Source organism: Lycorma delicatula, chromosome 5, assembly GCF_047948215.1.
Source record: "Lycorma delicatula isolate Av1 chromosome 5, ASM4794821v1, whole genome shotgun sequence".
NCBI lineage: Eukaryota > Metazoa > Arthropoda > Insecta > Hemiptera > Fulgoridae > Lycorma > Lycorma delicatula.
Genome location: NC_134459.1, coordinates 170,964,963 through 170,978,065, shown reverse-complemented (window position 1 = coordinate 170,978,065; position 13,103 = coordinate 170,964,963). Strand labels below are relative to the sequence as shown.

Genomic DNA, 13,103 nt, shown 5'->3' with positions numbered 1-13,103 from the left:
GTTAAGTCATCTTTAAAAGGATAATGATCACCTACTTGAGTCAAAATGGGGTTCATTGTGATGAGAAACTGAGGAAATTTGACCTATTTCAGTTGGTACCACAATTGCCGCCAAAAACGAAAGAATACAAGGTTGATAAATGACTGGTCCCCACATGATCATTCTGTAATTTTAATCCCCCCTTATATGTGTAAATTAAATCCCATGGAGTTAGTATGGGCAAAAATTAAAAGACAAATCAGATCTAATAACATAACTGGTGACATGTCATTAACCAGACTGCGAGAACTAGTGATAGAAGGTTTAGTTAATCTTCTTGACTTTATATCATTCACACTACTTAAAATCTTATGAAATACTGTAGGCCTATTGATTTTCTCATATGACAAAATTAGTGCAGTAATGTTTAAACATGCATATTAGGATGTGAACGAATCTTTTATGCATTAAAAATAGGTGTAAGCTATCCTAAGAATCTTAATTTGTATGAAAAATGTGTTATATGGTGTGTTAGGTGTGTAGGATGTGTTGAAAAAATAAATGATATACGAGGTTTGCAAATAAAGTAATGAGACTGGTTCAGAAAAACTTTTTATTTACAATCCAATTATACATGTACTCTATCACCTTCGAAATAGTTCCCTTGGGAAGGCACGCAACAGATCAAACAGTTTTCCCACTCTTCATAGGAGTGTTGGAACTCAGAAACTGGAGTATCCTTCAGATGGTCATTACAAAATTACATTTTTTTAAATGTTTTCTACTGTTAAAAAATGCTGTCCTTTGAGGTGTTTTTTTAAAGTCGGTAACAGGAAAAAGTCGCAGGGACTCAAGTCAGGTGAATAAGGTGGTTGAGGAACTACAGAATGTTTTTCTTTGCCAAAAACTTATTAATTGAGAGCGCAGTGTGACAAGGTGCTTTGTAATGATGCAGCATCCAGTTGTCTTTGATGGCTGGTCTCACGCGGGCAACTCTTTTCTCCAGTCTTTCAAGAATTTCTCAGTAAACATATTGATTTATAGTCTGTTCTGTGGGCAAAAACTACTTATGGCCAATGCATTACTTACTATTGAAGAAACAAATGGTTTTGATGTTTGATTTGTCCATTTTTGTTTTATTCGGTTGTGGTGAGTTTGAAGTTTGCCACTCCTTGCTCTGGTGTTTTTTTTCTGAGTCATACTCAAGTATCCAAGATTCATCACCAGTAATAATATTTTTTAGGGAAAATCTGGTTCAGTTTCAATTCACCCTAGAAAATTGCAGCACATTTGCACATTTCCACCCTGTTGTTTTTCTATTCAATAGTGAGGTTTTTTGATATCAATTTTGCACAGACCTTTCTCATGTCCAATTTGTTTGTCAAAATTTCATGGACTGTGGTTTGGTTTAAATTCAGTTGTTCTGCAATCATTCTGATAGTTAATCGTCAGTTGTACCGTATCAAGTCTCTGATTCTATCAACATTGTCGTTACTTTTTGATGTTAATTGTCTTGCAGAGTGTGGATCACCTGCAACTGATTCCTGGCCATCTGAAAATGGTTTAAACCACCTAAAAACTTGGGCTTATGACAGAGCATCATCTCTATATGCCCTTTTTAGTGTTGAAAAGGTTTCAATACAATTTTCACCGAGTTTAATAAAAAACTTGATTGCACAACGTTGCTTATAATTAGGATCATTCATTTTTGTAACGCACAACAAAAACTCATTTCACGGAAAGTTTGCTTACATCTCATATGGCAACAATAGACTAAAAATACTAATACCTAATACAAATCAGTTGTTCATATAACCATATGTTTACTAATAATTTTACAGTGTTGTCACTTTGGTTGCCAAAAAAATTAGTCTCATTTCTTTATTTACAGACCTCGTATAAGTAAGAAAAAATAAAAGTTAAAAAAAATGAAATTCTAACCCAAGACCTCTTTATTATGGAACGCTTACCGGTTGCCTGCTGCTGCTACTACTGCGACTAAATGTTTTCAAATAAGCTGCTTGAACCGCTATAAAATATTTACAGACCTTTTATGCAAAATTATAAACAAAGAATTATTTTAAGTATTGTATATCCTGGAAATTGAGTTCTAAATTTGGTTATGTTATTATGAGTTATTCACAAAATGTAAGAAAAATAAATTCTAATATTAGAAACCATTAGTATAAGATAAGAAATGATTTGTTTTTATTTTGCAGGAATGATGAAATTATAATTCGGGTATACAGTAAGAATATGTGATTATGTTAATGAGTTGGTGTTTTTTAAAAACAATTTAGTCTGTTAAGAGAAAGACAGAATATTATCTCAATCCTTCTTGCTTTAATGTTACTTTTCGTAATGGCATTTGAGTACCTAAAAACTGACAGCAGTAACATCAGTTGATGTGAGGGTGAAACCTAATAGCAGGACCAGTCACTTAAGATGGTTACAAGCAAATGAAAATATTTTTTTAAGTTATTAAAGATATAGTTTTTTTAGATATTTATCTAAAACTACAGTTTAATTGTTTTCCATATTAGTTCTTTGCTCTTCAGAATGAATAGTTTTTTTTTAATACTTTCTCCAGAAAATATAAACAGAGATAAACTTTTTAAAGAGAAATTGAATTTTATTCTATTGTAGCAATTACATTTTATTAGTGACTGGTGGAGCTGAATTTATTAGATTTTTATTGCCTGCTTACAAATTATTTTTTATGATGTATGGGAAATAAATTTTAATGTTTTTGACAGATTTAGATATTTATTAACTTCTGATTCCATTAGGTCTGAATCATTGGAGGAAGTGCATCCCAGAAAATAGTGATGTAATTTCGTTTGTGTTTATTTCTTTTTTCATGATGAATCATTTTCATCAAAAAATTGTATTTGTAATATTCTGTTGCACATATAAGTTATTAATTTCTTAAAATTTAAGTTGTAATATTTATTTGTAACACTTATTCCTATGTATTTATAACATATTTACCTGGATGAAAGTGAAGTAATTGCAGTCTTGATATATGTCTTTAAAGCAGGAAACTGTGTGTGAACTAATCTGGATGGATGGTATAGTAGTTGTTCAGGTACAACTAGGTGAACAAAGGGGACATTCAGTCAACTATTGTTAACCCGGAAAACCTGCTTTGTAATAATAGAAGTGCATTCATAGAAAACATTGGGAGGTGTTCTCAACATGCTTTTATTGATTTTAAAACCTTAAATGTAACAATAATTTATGTGTTGACTGTTATAGTTTGTTTTTTTCCAGTTTGTAAGTGCAGTAGTAAAATTTAATTATTTTTTTTTAGGCACCGGATAGTGCTGCTCCTCAACTGGTTAGAACCCTGAAACAAATTTTAGAACAAATGAGAATTGATAAATTAGAAAATTTAAAGTTAGAAACATATATGTCTCAGAATTTTATGGGTTTTTTTGTGGCTGAACGTCATGCTGATATACTTAAGAGAATAGCTATGCAGTATGTTAAAGAAGTGTCAAATTCTGGTAAGCTTTTTTTTTTAATTAGTATCTGTAAATTAATTTAGGAATAAAGTAATGTCTAATTTAATTTCTGTTATTTTATTTTGATATTATCTTGCTTACAATTAGGCTCTAGAATTATCTTCGCTAGTACTTATAAAAAATTATCTTCGCGGTCCTTAAAAAATTATGGTTAACTCTATTTTGGGACCTACTGTTGAATTTCAATCCTTGTAATGCTGCAGTTAATGATTATCTAATCAATCTCAAGAAGTTTAAGAGAATTGTTCAGACTGAAGGTCTCGCATGAAAATTGCAAGGAAAATTGAAGGTCTCGCAAAGAATTGCTGTTGTGTGAACTTCTGACAAAATATGGGTCATACATGGATGAATGAATCATTTAGAAGGCTGAAACCACGAACTTCTTCAGGATAAATTTACCTACCTCCCTGAAACAGATTTCCATTAATTTTCATTGATGAAAAGGGATGAAGAGGGTTGAGATTTCAATCAGACATTGTCGTCAAGCGTGAAATGTAAATATGGTTTCTCAGAAAACATCCACACGTTTTACTGGCAGAGTATTGTTTTGGGATTGATTTCCCATCTACAACTGCATCAACAGAGAGGGTGACTGACTAGTTTAAAAATTATTTCAAGGTTTTACCTTATTTAAATATATAAATTTTTTCAATAAAAATATATTTAAAAAAAATTACAACTATTAATAACATTATTTTTTAACTTGTCCTTGCAATACAGTACAAAGTTAATTACTGTATATCTATGTATTATCTACAGTAATGTATCTAAGGTAATTAATTGTTGTACATCTATGTAGTAAATTGTTTTGATAGATGTATAAATGAATGTATATAATGAATTAACATACTTTGCATTTTTTTTTTTTTAGAAATATTCAAATAGAATTGAATGATTTTAGAATTGTATGTACCGTCCAGATATAATGGTACATTCTGAGTAATTAATATATTCATAGTAATTAATTACAATCTAATTATTACATTCTTAGTAATTATTATATATGAAAGGTGATTGAAATGTAATTTATGGTCGCACATAACTCACAACTTAAAAGAGATAGTCAAAAGAAAAAAAATACATGGCGTAAAAGCACATTTTATTTGGTACAAAAATTTACATTTAATTTTCCACTTAGTCACCATTTACAGATACACATTTCTCCCAACAGAGAACCAGTTTTCTTATTCTGTCAATGAAGAATACTGGTTGCCTTTCCTTGACTAGTGACATCTTGTATTCTTCAGTTCATCACTTGTGGTGAAATGAATTCCCTTAACATCTCTTTAATTGCAGAAGGAAGTGAAAATCACTGGGCACCAAATTTGGTGAGTATGGAGGGAGTGAGTACATTTAAATTTTAACTTCAAAAAAGTTTCAGCGATTGCTTATGATGTGTGGCCAAGCATTATCATGTTGCAGAATTATTGGCTCCATGGATTGTCAAACACACACATTTCCTAAGGTGATTTAAATAAAGTCTATGTATCACACAAAATTTACAGCCGACCCAGCTTCCAGGTCATCATGTATACATGTTTAGAATCCCAGAACACTGTCAAGAGAATTTTCTTTGTAGAGGGTTGTTTTGAATTTTTTTGATTATGACTAACCATAGTGCTAGTATTCCACGCTCTGTAATGGGATGTAGCAGAAAAATGTCACAGCGTTCACTTTTTCCGCCGTTAAAAATTTAATCACTACATGTTATTTTAGATGTGTTGACATAGCAGACATACCAACTTCATAACAATGGCAACTGACAAAAAGTGAAAAGGTGTGGGTCAATGAATTTTTTAATCTTAGTATTAGGGGAATGTAACTACTAGTTGACAACATCTGCTGCTTTGTACAACATTTTGTTCTCCTGTTCTGTTCCACACTATGCATTACATTTCAGGCACCCATTGTAGAATAAATATTAGTTATATGTTTTAAGTGAATAAAAAAAAAATGAATATATAAAAAACTAGCAATGTGTGGTATTAATATGTACTGTTCATTATTGAAATGATCAAGTTAAAACCTTGTAATCAAAGGATTTTGAGCTGGACATAAAGGATATTAACATTTTTATTTATTTACTTATCTTGTGAGAATAAAATTTTTAACATGTTTACATGAGTATGTTTATTTGAAAGACATTAAAAATTCATTTTGTTGAAATCATAGTTTTACAAAATTCATATAATCATATTAAAAAATTTTACTGAGAAAAATCTTGCTATTACAAAATGATGAAAGAAGGATGATCCTGATTATTTTTATGAGCGTTTGTTTGTGTGTGTGTGTGTGTGTATGTATGTATAAATATATACAGGAAATAGTATCTATTATTTCTAGTATTTTTGTGAATTTGTTTTAAAGGAGATTAAACTTTTAAAATGGGTATTTGAAATTTCTTTTGAGATGAACATCTTGATTTATCTTATATTGAATTAGTTAGGCATGATAGAATTTACACTATTAGCATTTAGTTTCATTGTATGCTTTCAGTTTCTCCACTAGAAACCTAGATTTTACAAGAGACTGTTAGAAGTTAAAATTTCTAAAAGTACAAATTCCTTAGTTAACAAGAAAATTCCTACTTAATTAAGAAGTTGTCTAATATCTAGATTGATCCGTTTTTATATTAATTTCTTCAGCATACCAAAATGTATTATTTACATCTATTGATTAATTATTAAATCACTTAAAATATAATTAGAAGAAAAATGATATAACATTTGTTTTCAGTAATTAGTGACAATTATGAACACCTAGATGCATTAGCAGCTTGTTTCCCGTGGTGTACTAGTGCCACAGGCAGATGTTCAATGCCAAGGGGTTTCAAATGTAAGCAAATTATATCACTTGGCTTTATTTGATGCCTGAAGCTTTTTATTTACTTATTTGTTTATTATTATCTGTACAATAGTTTTATTTTGTTTTGTTTTATTTCAATATCAAGTAAGCGTTTAAAATAATTACTCTTTTTTAGTTATTTATTTTTATTAATTTATTTAGAATATGCTGCCAAGTAGATGCTAAAATAAACTCTTGATTTTTAAAAGAAATACTTTATTCTGGTGTTTTAATGTGAAAAATGTGTACTGCTTATAATCATTCTAGTTTAGTTTACATTGTTATAATTTTTATTTAAACTGTGATAAATTGCATTATAAAAATTATTTACATTACTCTTTTTACTAAAATAACTTTCATATTACTTTGTTTTTAAGTTATTTCTAGCTGCTTCTTTACCTAGAAACTGTTTGTGATTCAACTGAATAAGTTATAACAGCTTAATTTCCTGGTTGTATGTGTAAAAACATGCATTTGGAACCTTAAATGAGTAGCTACTATTACCTATGAAGTACGCCCCTTGTTCATCTATGCTATTTTGTAGATGGCATTCACATTTGCAGAAAGGCCTGGAACTCTATTTTTGGGTACTTTTAAGCAACATTATGTTGAAAATCAGTGATGTCAGAAAATCTTCTAACTTTTTTGCAGTCATTAATTTTGAGAGCAGCCAGAAATCATAGAGAGTTAAATTGAGTAAATAAGCGGATGACCCAATTTAGTAATACATTTTTTGGCCTGAAACTTCTACAATGAATACAACAAGGCTTGGTTCATTGTCATGATGGTTGATCCGTTTGTCAGGATACAATTTAGGTCTTTTTGGAGCGGCTTTTTCTTTCATCACTGGTGTTGCAGATGGTGCTGCTGTAAATGGTGATCATCTTGTGATGGTTAGGAAATCCATTTAGTGAGTGGTTAAATGTTATGTATTTAATCTGTACATTTAATTTATTGTTTTTCTCAGACGTACCTAGGGTGTTTGATAAGTCTGTGTAAAGTCAAGAGACTTATAATATATTATAGTACTTATAATACATTGTTGAGGTCATTCTTAGTTTTCTGCAATTTTGCTATGAGCTAACACCAAATTTCAGTCAGATAGATTCATGATTTTGTTGCTGGTAGTGGTGTGAATCAAACAAGTATTGTGATTTATGAAAAATGGACAAAAGAGAATTTTGTGTAGTGATCAAACATTACTTTTTGAAAAAAAAAACCGTATGGAAACAAAAGACAAGCTAGGTAAATATTATGGTGAGTCAGCTCCATTGATTAGAACAGTTTACAAGCGGTTTAGTTATTTTTGGTGTACCTATGTGAGGATAAATGATGCTGAATGTTCCAAATGGCCTGCTGAAGTTGCAACTGAGAGATTATTGAAAAAATCCATGATTTGGTGATGGAGGGTAGAGGATTGAAAGTGCTTGAGATCACTTAAGACAATAGGAATCTCAAATGATTAGGTGCATCATATTTAGACAAATATTTACACATACGAAAACTGTTCAAAAGATATGTGCTGCATTTGCTCATAATTGATCAAAAGCGTGAACAAGTAAGCGTTTTTAAGTATAGTTTGGAGCTGTTTGACGAACTGTAATGAAGTGGAATTTTTGCTCTATTTCATAACATTTTATGAAATTTTGATATATTGCTACTGACCTGAAACAAAGAAGCAGTCAAAACTTTGCAGTCAGAGAACTTTCTCTAAAGAAGGTGAAAACTGTTTCATCAGTATGTCTTTTGAGGTCCCATGTCATAATGTTCAATTACATCCTGGAGAAGAATAAAACAAAAACTGGACAATATAACGCATTTTTTGCTGGATCATCTAAATTTTTAAATAAAGAAAAATGACCTCATTTTATGAAGAAGGAGGTTCTTTTTTACCAAGAAAAATGTTTCAATTTATTCTTTTACAATTGTGATAGGAAAATTGTTCAAATTATTCTATGAAATTCTTACTCATCCTCCCTACTTGCCGGACAGCACCTTTGGGTTATTATTTATTTCCAATTATGAAGTGGCTTACTGGAAAGAAATTTATGTGAAATAATGAAGTTATTGTTAAAACACTAATATTATTATCTGTTTTGAAGACATGAAGAAATTGCTCTATAAGAACGAGATGAAAAAATTTGAGCATCGTTGGGCTTATAGACTTGAAAGGAGATTATATTGAGGAAAAAATTAGATTTTTTGAGAAAAGTTCTGTCTTCGGCTCTTTATTTTTGCATGTAATTATCAAATGATAAGTTGATGTCCACCCAGTGTATGTAAGTTTTATTGCATTCACCTCTGTTTTATGTTTTTAAATTTTATATTGTTTGAGTGTGTTTAGAGTATGAGGCTTTTATATACTTTGTGTGAAATTTTCATGGTATAATTAATATGTTTATATGTTTTGTGAAGTGATTTATATAGCGATGTAATACTTGCTTGTTACTTATATGAGGGCGGTTCAGAAAATAACCTCTGTTTACCTATAAATAAGAAACCTGCATAGATAAAAAATATTTTATTACATATTACTGAAAACTGTAGCTTTTAACTATTTTTCAACATAGTTGGCATTTAAATTCAAGCATTTGTCATACATAGTATTTCACTAATTTACAAATACCTTCTTCATAAAATTCAGCTGCCTGGGCTGAATTGCAACCTTTCATGGCATTTTGAAGTTTGTTGTCATCATCAAAGTGCTGTGACACAAGCCATTTCTTCATGTGAGTGAAGAGATGAAAATCACTCGGCACCAACTCCAGTCTGTGAGGGGAATGATAAAAAAAATGTCCAATTGGAATCGATTGAGAATTTCTTGAGTTCCTCAAGCACTTTGAGGATAAGTGTTGTCATGCAAAAAATCACCAGATTCCAGCATACCATGACATTTGTTCTGAATTACTCACCTAACTTTCCTCAAAGTTTTACGGTAGACTTCTGAAGTAATTGTCATATCATGTTCCATAAAATCGACTAGAAGAGCCCCCTTGGCATTCCAAAAATTCATAGCCATATCCTTCCTTGCTAACAAAGTTGGGCAGGTTTTCTTTGGCTTGCATGGAGAACTGGTATGGCCTCAGGCCTTCTACTGTTACTTTGTTTCGGCGTTCATGTAGGCTGTGCAAATTTCTTCCCCAGTTATAACTCTCTTAAAAAACTTTCTCGTTCCATGTCATAGAATGAAAGGAAGACTAAGGCAGACCCCATTCATTTGTTGGATGGATGTCTGTAAGCATTTTTGGAACTCACAGAGTATAGAATTTCCTGTAGCCTAATTAATAACCGTCTTGTACAAAAACATATGAGAAATTTGCAGGAATTGTTCAGAAAGTTCAGAGATTGTGAATCTTTGATTTTCATGCACTTCTTTGTCAGTTTCACTGACAGAATCATTACTCACAACAGAAGGCCTATCACTCTTCTCTTCTTGATGGATGTTTGTCCTTCCATTTTTAAAGAATCAGATCCATTGCCATACTACACCGTCACTCATAATGTTTGGACCGTACACAGTATACAACTGACGATGGATGTCTGCTGCCAAAACATTTTGTGCCCAAAGAAATCTTATGATAGCATGCACCTTACATTTTGCGAGTTATAAGAAACATATTTATAACAAGCGCTAACACTGACACAACCTTCAGCTAAAGTATGGGGTTCACACTGACAGCTGGAGGCGCATTGATTCAGAGATGTTAATGGCTGATGTGTCAACAGCGGCACCAATAACACTGTTACTAGCGCTATGCTACAACTGAAGTTACTTTCCAAACTATTGTCGTATAATGGAGGAATCATAGTCCAGTCAGTCCAATTTAGTGCATTTGTTACAGTTTGATTTCTGATTTCTGAATTGTGTTATTAACTCAGAAAATTAATTTTTGTCTTCCAGTCTGTATATTTTTATGATTTTGAAAACAATACACCTTCTGTTTAGTAAATATTGACAAGTTTGTATGAATGTTGGTGATGTATGTCATGTACTTTTTGCCACTGAATGTGTTTCTGATTTTCTTCTGTATTTTATTTGTTGTCTGTAACTATGAGTTTGTAGTCATTAATGTATACTGTGACTAATTGGTGATTAACTATTTGACAAAAACAACGCACTGAATAAATAAACCATCAGATCAAATGTACTGTTCAACTGCCCATGTAATAGGTTTTGTTAAACACATCAAGACAGTTGTGATTGTCACCACTGCAACACTACTGTTGATGAAACTGTAAATTAGTTTTAAAAAGGTTTTCCAGAAGCATATTTCCATATATTTAGAAAGAGAAGCATCTTTTAAATTTGTTTTATAAGAAGTATGAATCTTTGTCATTGTAATTTATAATTTGATTATTCACTTTTTCATATTTCTTTTACAATGAGATTAGATTTTACTGTAAGGAGAGGAGGAGACTTCAAACATTAATTGAATCATTTGTACAACTCATAAATAAGAAACAGAATCTCTGGATAAGCTCATCCATTTTATAATATTTTTTTTATTCTACAAAAAATATTTTGTAGAATTGTAGATGATGCCATTTTAGTGCTGATTTAATTACCATTTTACTTGTCCAAGGAAGATGAAATTAGAAAAAGGAAGGTGTAGCAAAGGCAGTCAATTTAGAGAGTGATTGTGAGTCTTTTGGGAGACAGTATATTTAATCTACATACAGATTAAAATAAAGGCTGGTTTGAATCTTACTAATAATGAAGTCAATTGTTATTCAATTCCTAAGCATCAGTAAAGGAAAGAGCAGTAAAGGAAAGGACTAGACTATCAGAGGTGTCATAAAATGAATTAATAGTTCGCCATACACTGACTGACTAAGCTATTATCTATTAGTCAGTGATGTGTTGCTAAAAACTGATTACAATAATTCTAGAGTTAACACAGTTGCTTGGGCTTATTTTCTTCCAAGTGATGATTTTAAGAAACTAGGGCTAGGACAATTTAATTTTTTAATTTATTTATGTTAAATGAATACATAACGGTAATGCTTTTTATTTAGTTTTGCTGAGAATCTGATAAATTATTTCTTGATTTCATACATTTTTTATTATTTTTGATTACGGGGTTCTTTTATGACTGTTTTCAGTTTTCATCATTCTGCCTTTCCAGGTAGTTGTTTTCAATCATTTCAATTTTGTTTGAATTTTTTAAATTAGAACTAATAATAATAATTTTTACTTTGCTGGCGAATATAGTTAGAATAGCTATTTTAAAGGGGAAAGGGTTGTGAGCATGTCAAAAATGGAGTATCGGATTTATAACAGATTTTTTTTTTAGGGTCCAATTAGTTCATCTAAACCAAAAAAAACATGTGTGTGGGTATGCATATACATAGATGTATCACTCTGCTTTTATCCTTACATCTCAGGATTGACAAAAGCAATCTTCTTCAAAATTGGCTCAAATATTTTTTTATATCGAGCATTAATTATAATAATTTTTTTCAAAATTTGTTAAGGGGGTGGGGGGATATCGCAAAAAAGCTAATTTCAATTTCCTTCAGAGGCATTTTAGAGAAAACTTTATTAAAGCAAATTTGTTACCTACAACACATATATAAGTAGTCCAAAAAAAATTTATTAAAAAAATCAATCGCTACCTATTACAATTGAAATATATGTTTTTTATTCTTTTGCTCTATTACACTTAAGTTTAAATACTTTTCAAACGTTTTTAGAAAGTTTATACTTCGTACATAGAACTATCAAGAAATGTTTACAATTTTTGTAAATCACAGACCCCTGAACTAAAAACGAGAAAAGGTTTTTGAAAAATTTATTTTTCTTATTAAAAGGGGTGTTTGATTAAAAGAGAAAACTTTACGTAGCAAATTTATTAAATATAACCTATATAAGAATATTTTTAGAAAAGTCTTTTGTAAAATTTACTCCCATCCTCTAAAAAATATATATTCTGATTTTTGTACTTTGGTTCTTACTCTTTTAATTTTTGTTAATAAAAAATATTATTTTTCTTCATCACTTAAAGGCCTATTAAAAATTCAAGTAGCTTTCACACCTGTATTTTATTCTGGACCCGAAATGAGAAGCTATTTTTTTCATTACTTTCATAAAAGTTATTCTATTTTTCAACATTTTTCAACAGTTCTCTTTGAAATCAGTTTTTCTCTATTTTTTTAAAGTCTGATCCTTAATGTTTGAATTGGAAGGATTTTCCAATGACAAAGTGGTGCAAGTATTGATTGGTTTGATTGGCGTAACAGGGAAGTCATGTAATTCTATGCCAGCTTTTTAATAATTCAGTTATAGTTTTATTGAAAATAAAATAGATTTTTATTACATGTTATGAGCAGTTTTATAATTTTAGATTTGCAAGAGACTGAAAGAACATCTCCTAATTGCGTCCACATCATCATCCTGTTTTCCTCCCATCTTGGGCACTGAAAGAACCTCTCCTAACCGCGTCCACATCATCATCCTGTTTTCCTCCGATCTTGGGCACTGAAAGAGTATGGTCTGTGGTATCCCACTCTCCGCAATATTGGCAGCTTTCAGACAACCGTCTCCTCCTGCAGCAGACGTAGTTATTAAAGCTATCATGCTCCAATAAAAGTTGGGTTAGCTCAAACGTGAATTTCCCATGCTCACGTCTGAGCCAAGGCCTGATATCTGGCATTAACTTCTACGTCCAGAGACCCTCTGTATGTGTATATATATATATATATATATATATATATACACATATGTATATGTACATATATATATGTATATGTATA

The 13,103-nt window shown here is 30.8% G+C and overlaps 1 protein-coding gene across 2 annotated transcripts in view; it reads left to right on the top strand.

The window, feature by feature from the left end:
- Epp (Ecdysteroid phosphate phosphatase) overlaps nt 1-13,103 on the top strand; it is a 71,766-nt gene that overhangs the window by 5,072 nt on the left and 53,591 nt on the right. Inside the window, exons 3-4 of one of the 2 annotated variants that reach the window (XM_075367528.1) lie at nt 3,293-3,488; nt 6,243-6,341. In XM_075367528.1, coding sequence (XP_075223643.1) covers nt 3,293-3,488; nt 6,243-6,341 — 295 coding nt within the window. The remainder of the gene's footprint in view (nt 1-3,292; nt 3,489-6,242; nt 6,342-13,103) is intronic. The other variant, XM_075367529.1, reaches the window with a different exon arrangement.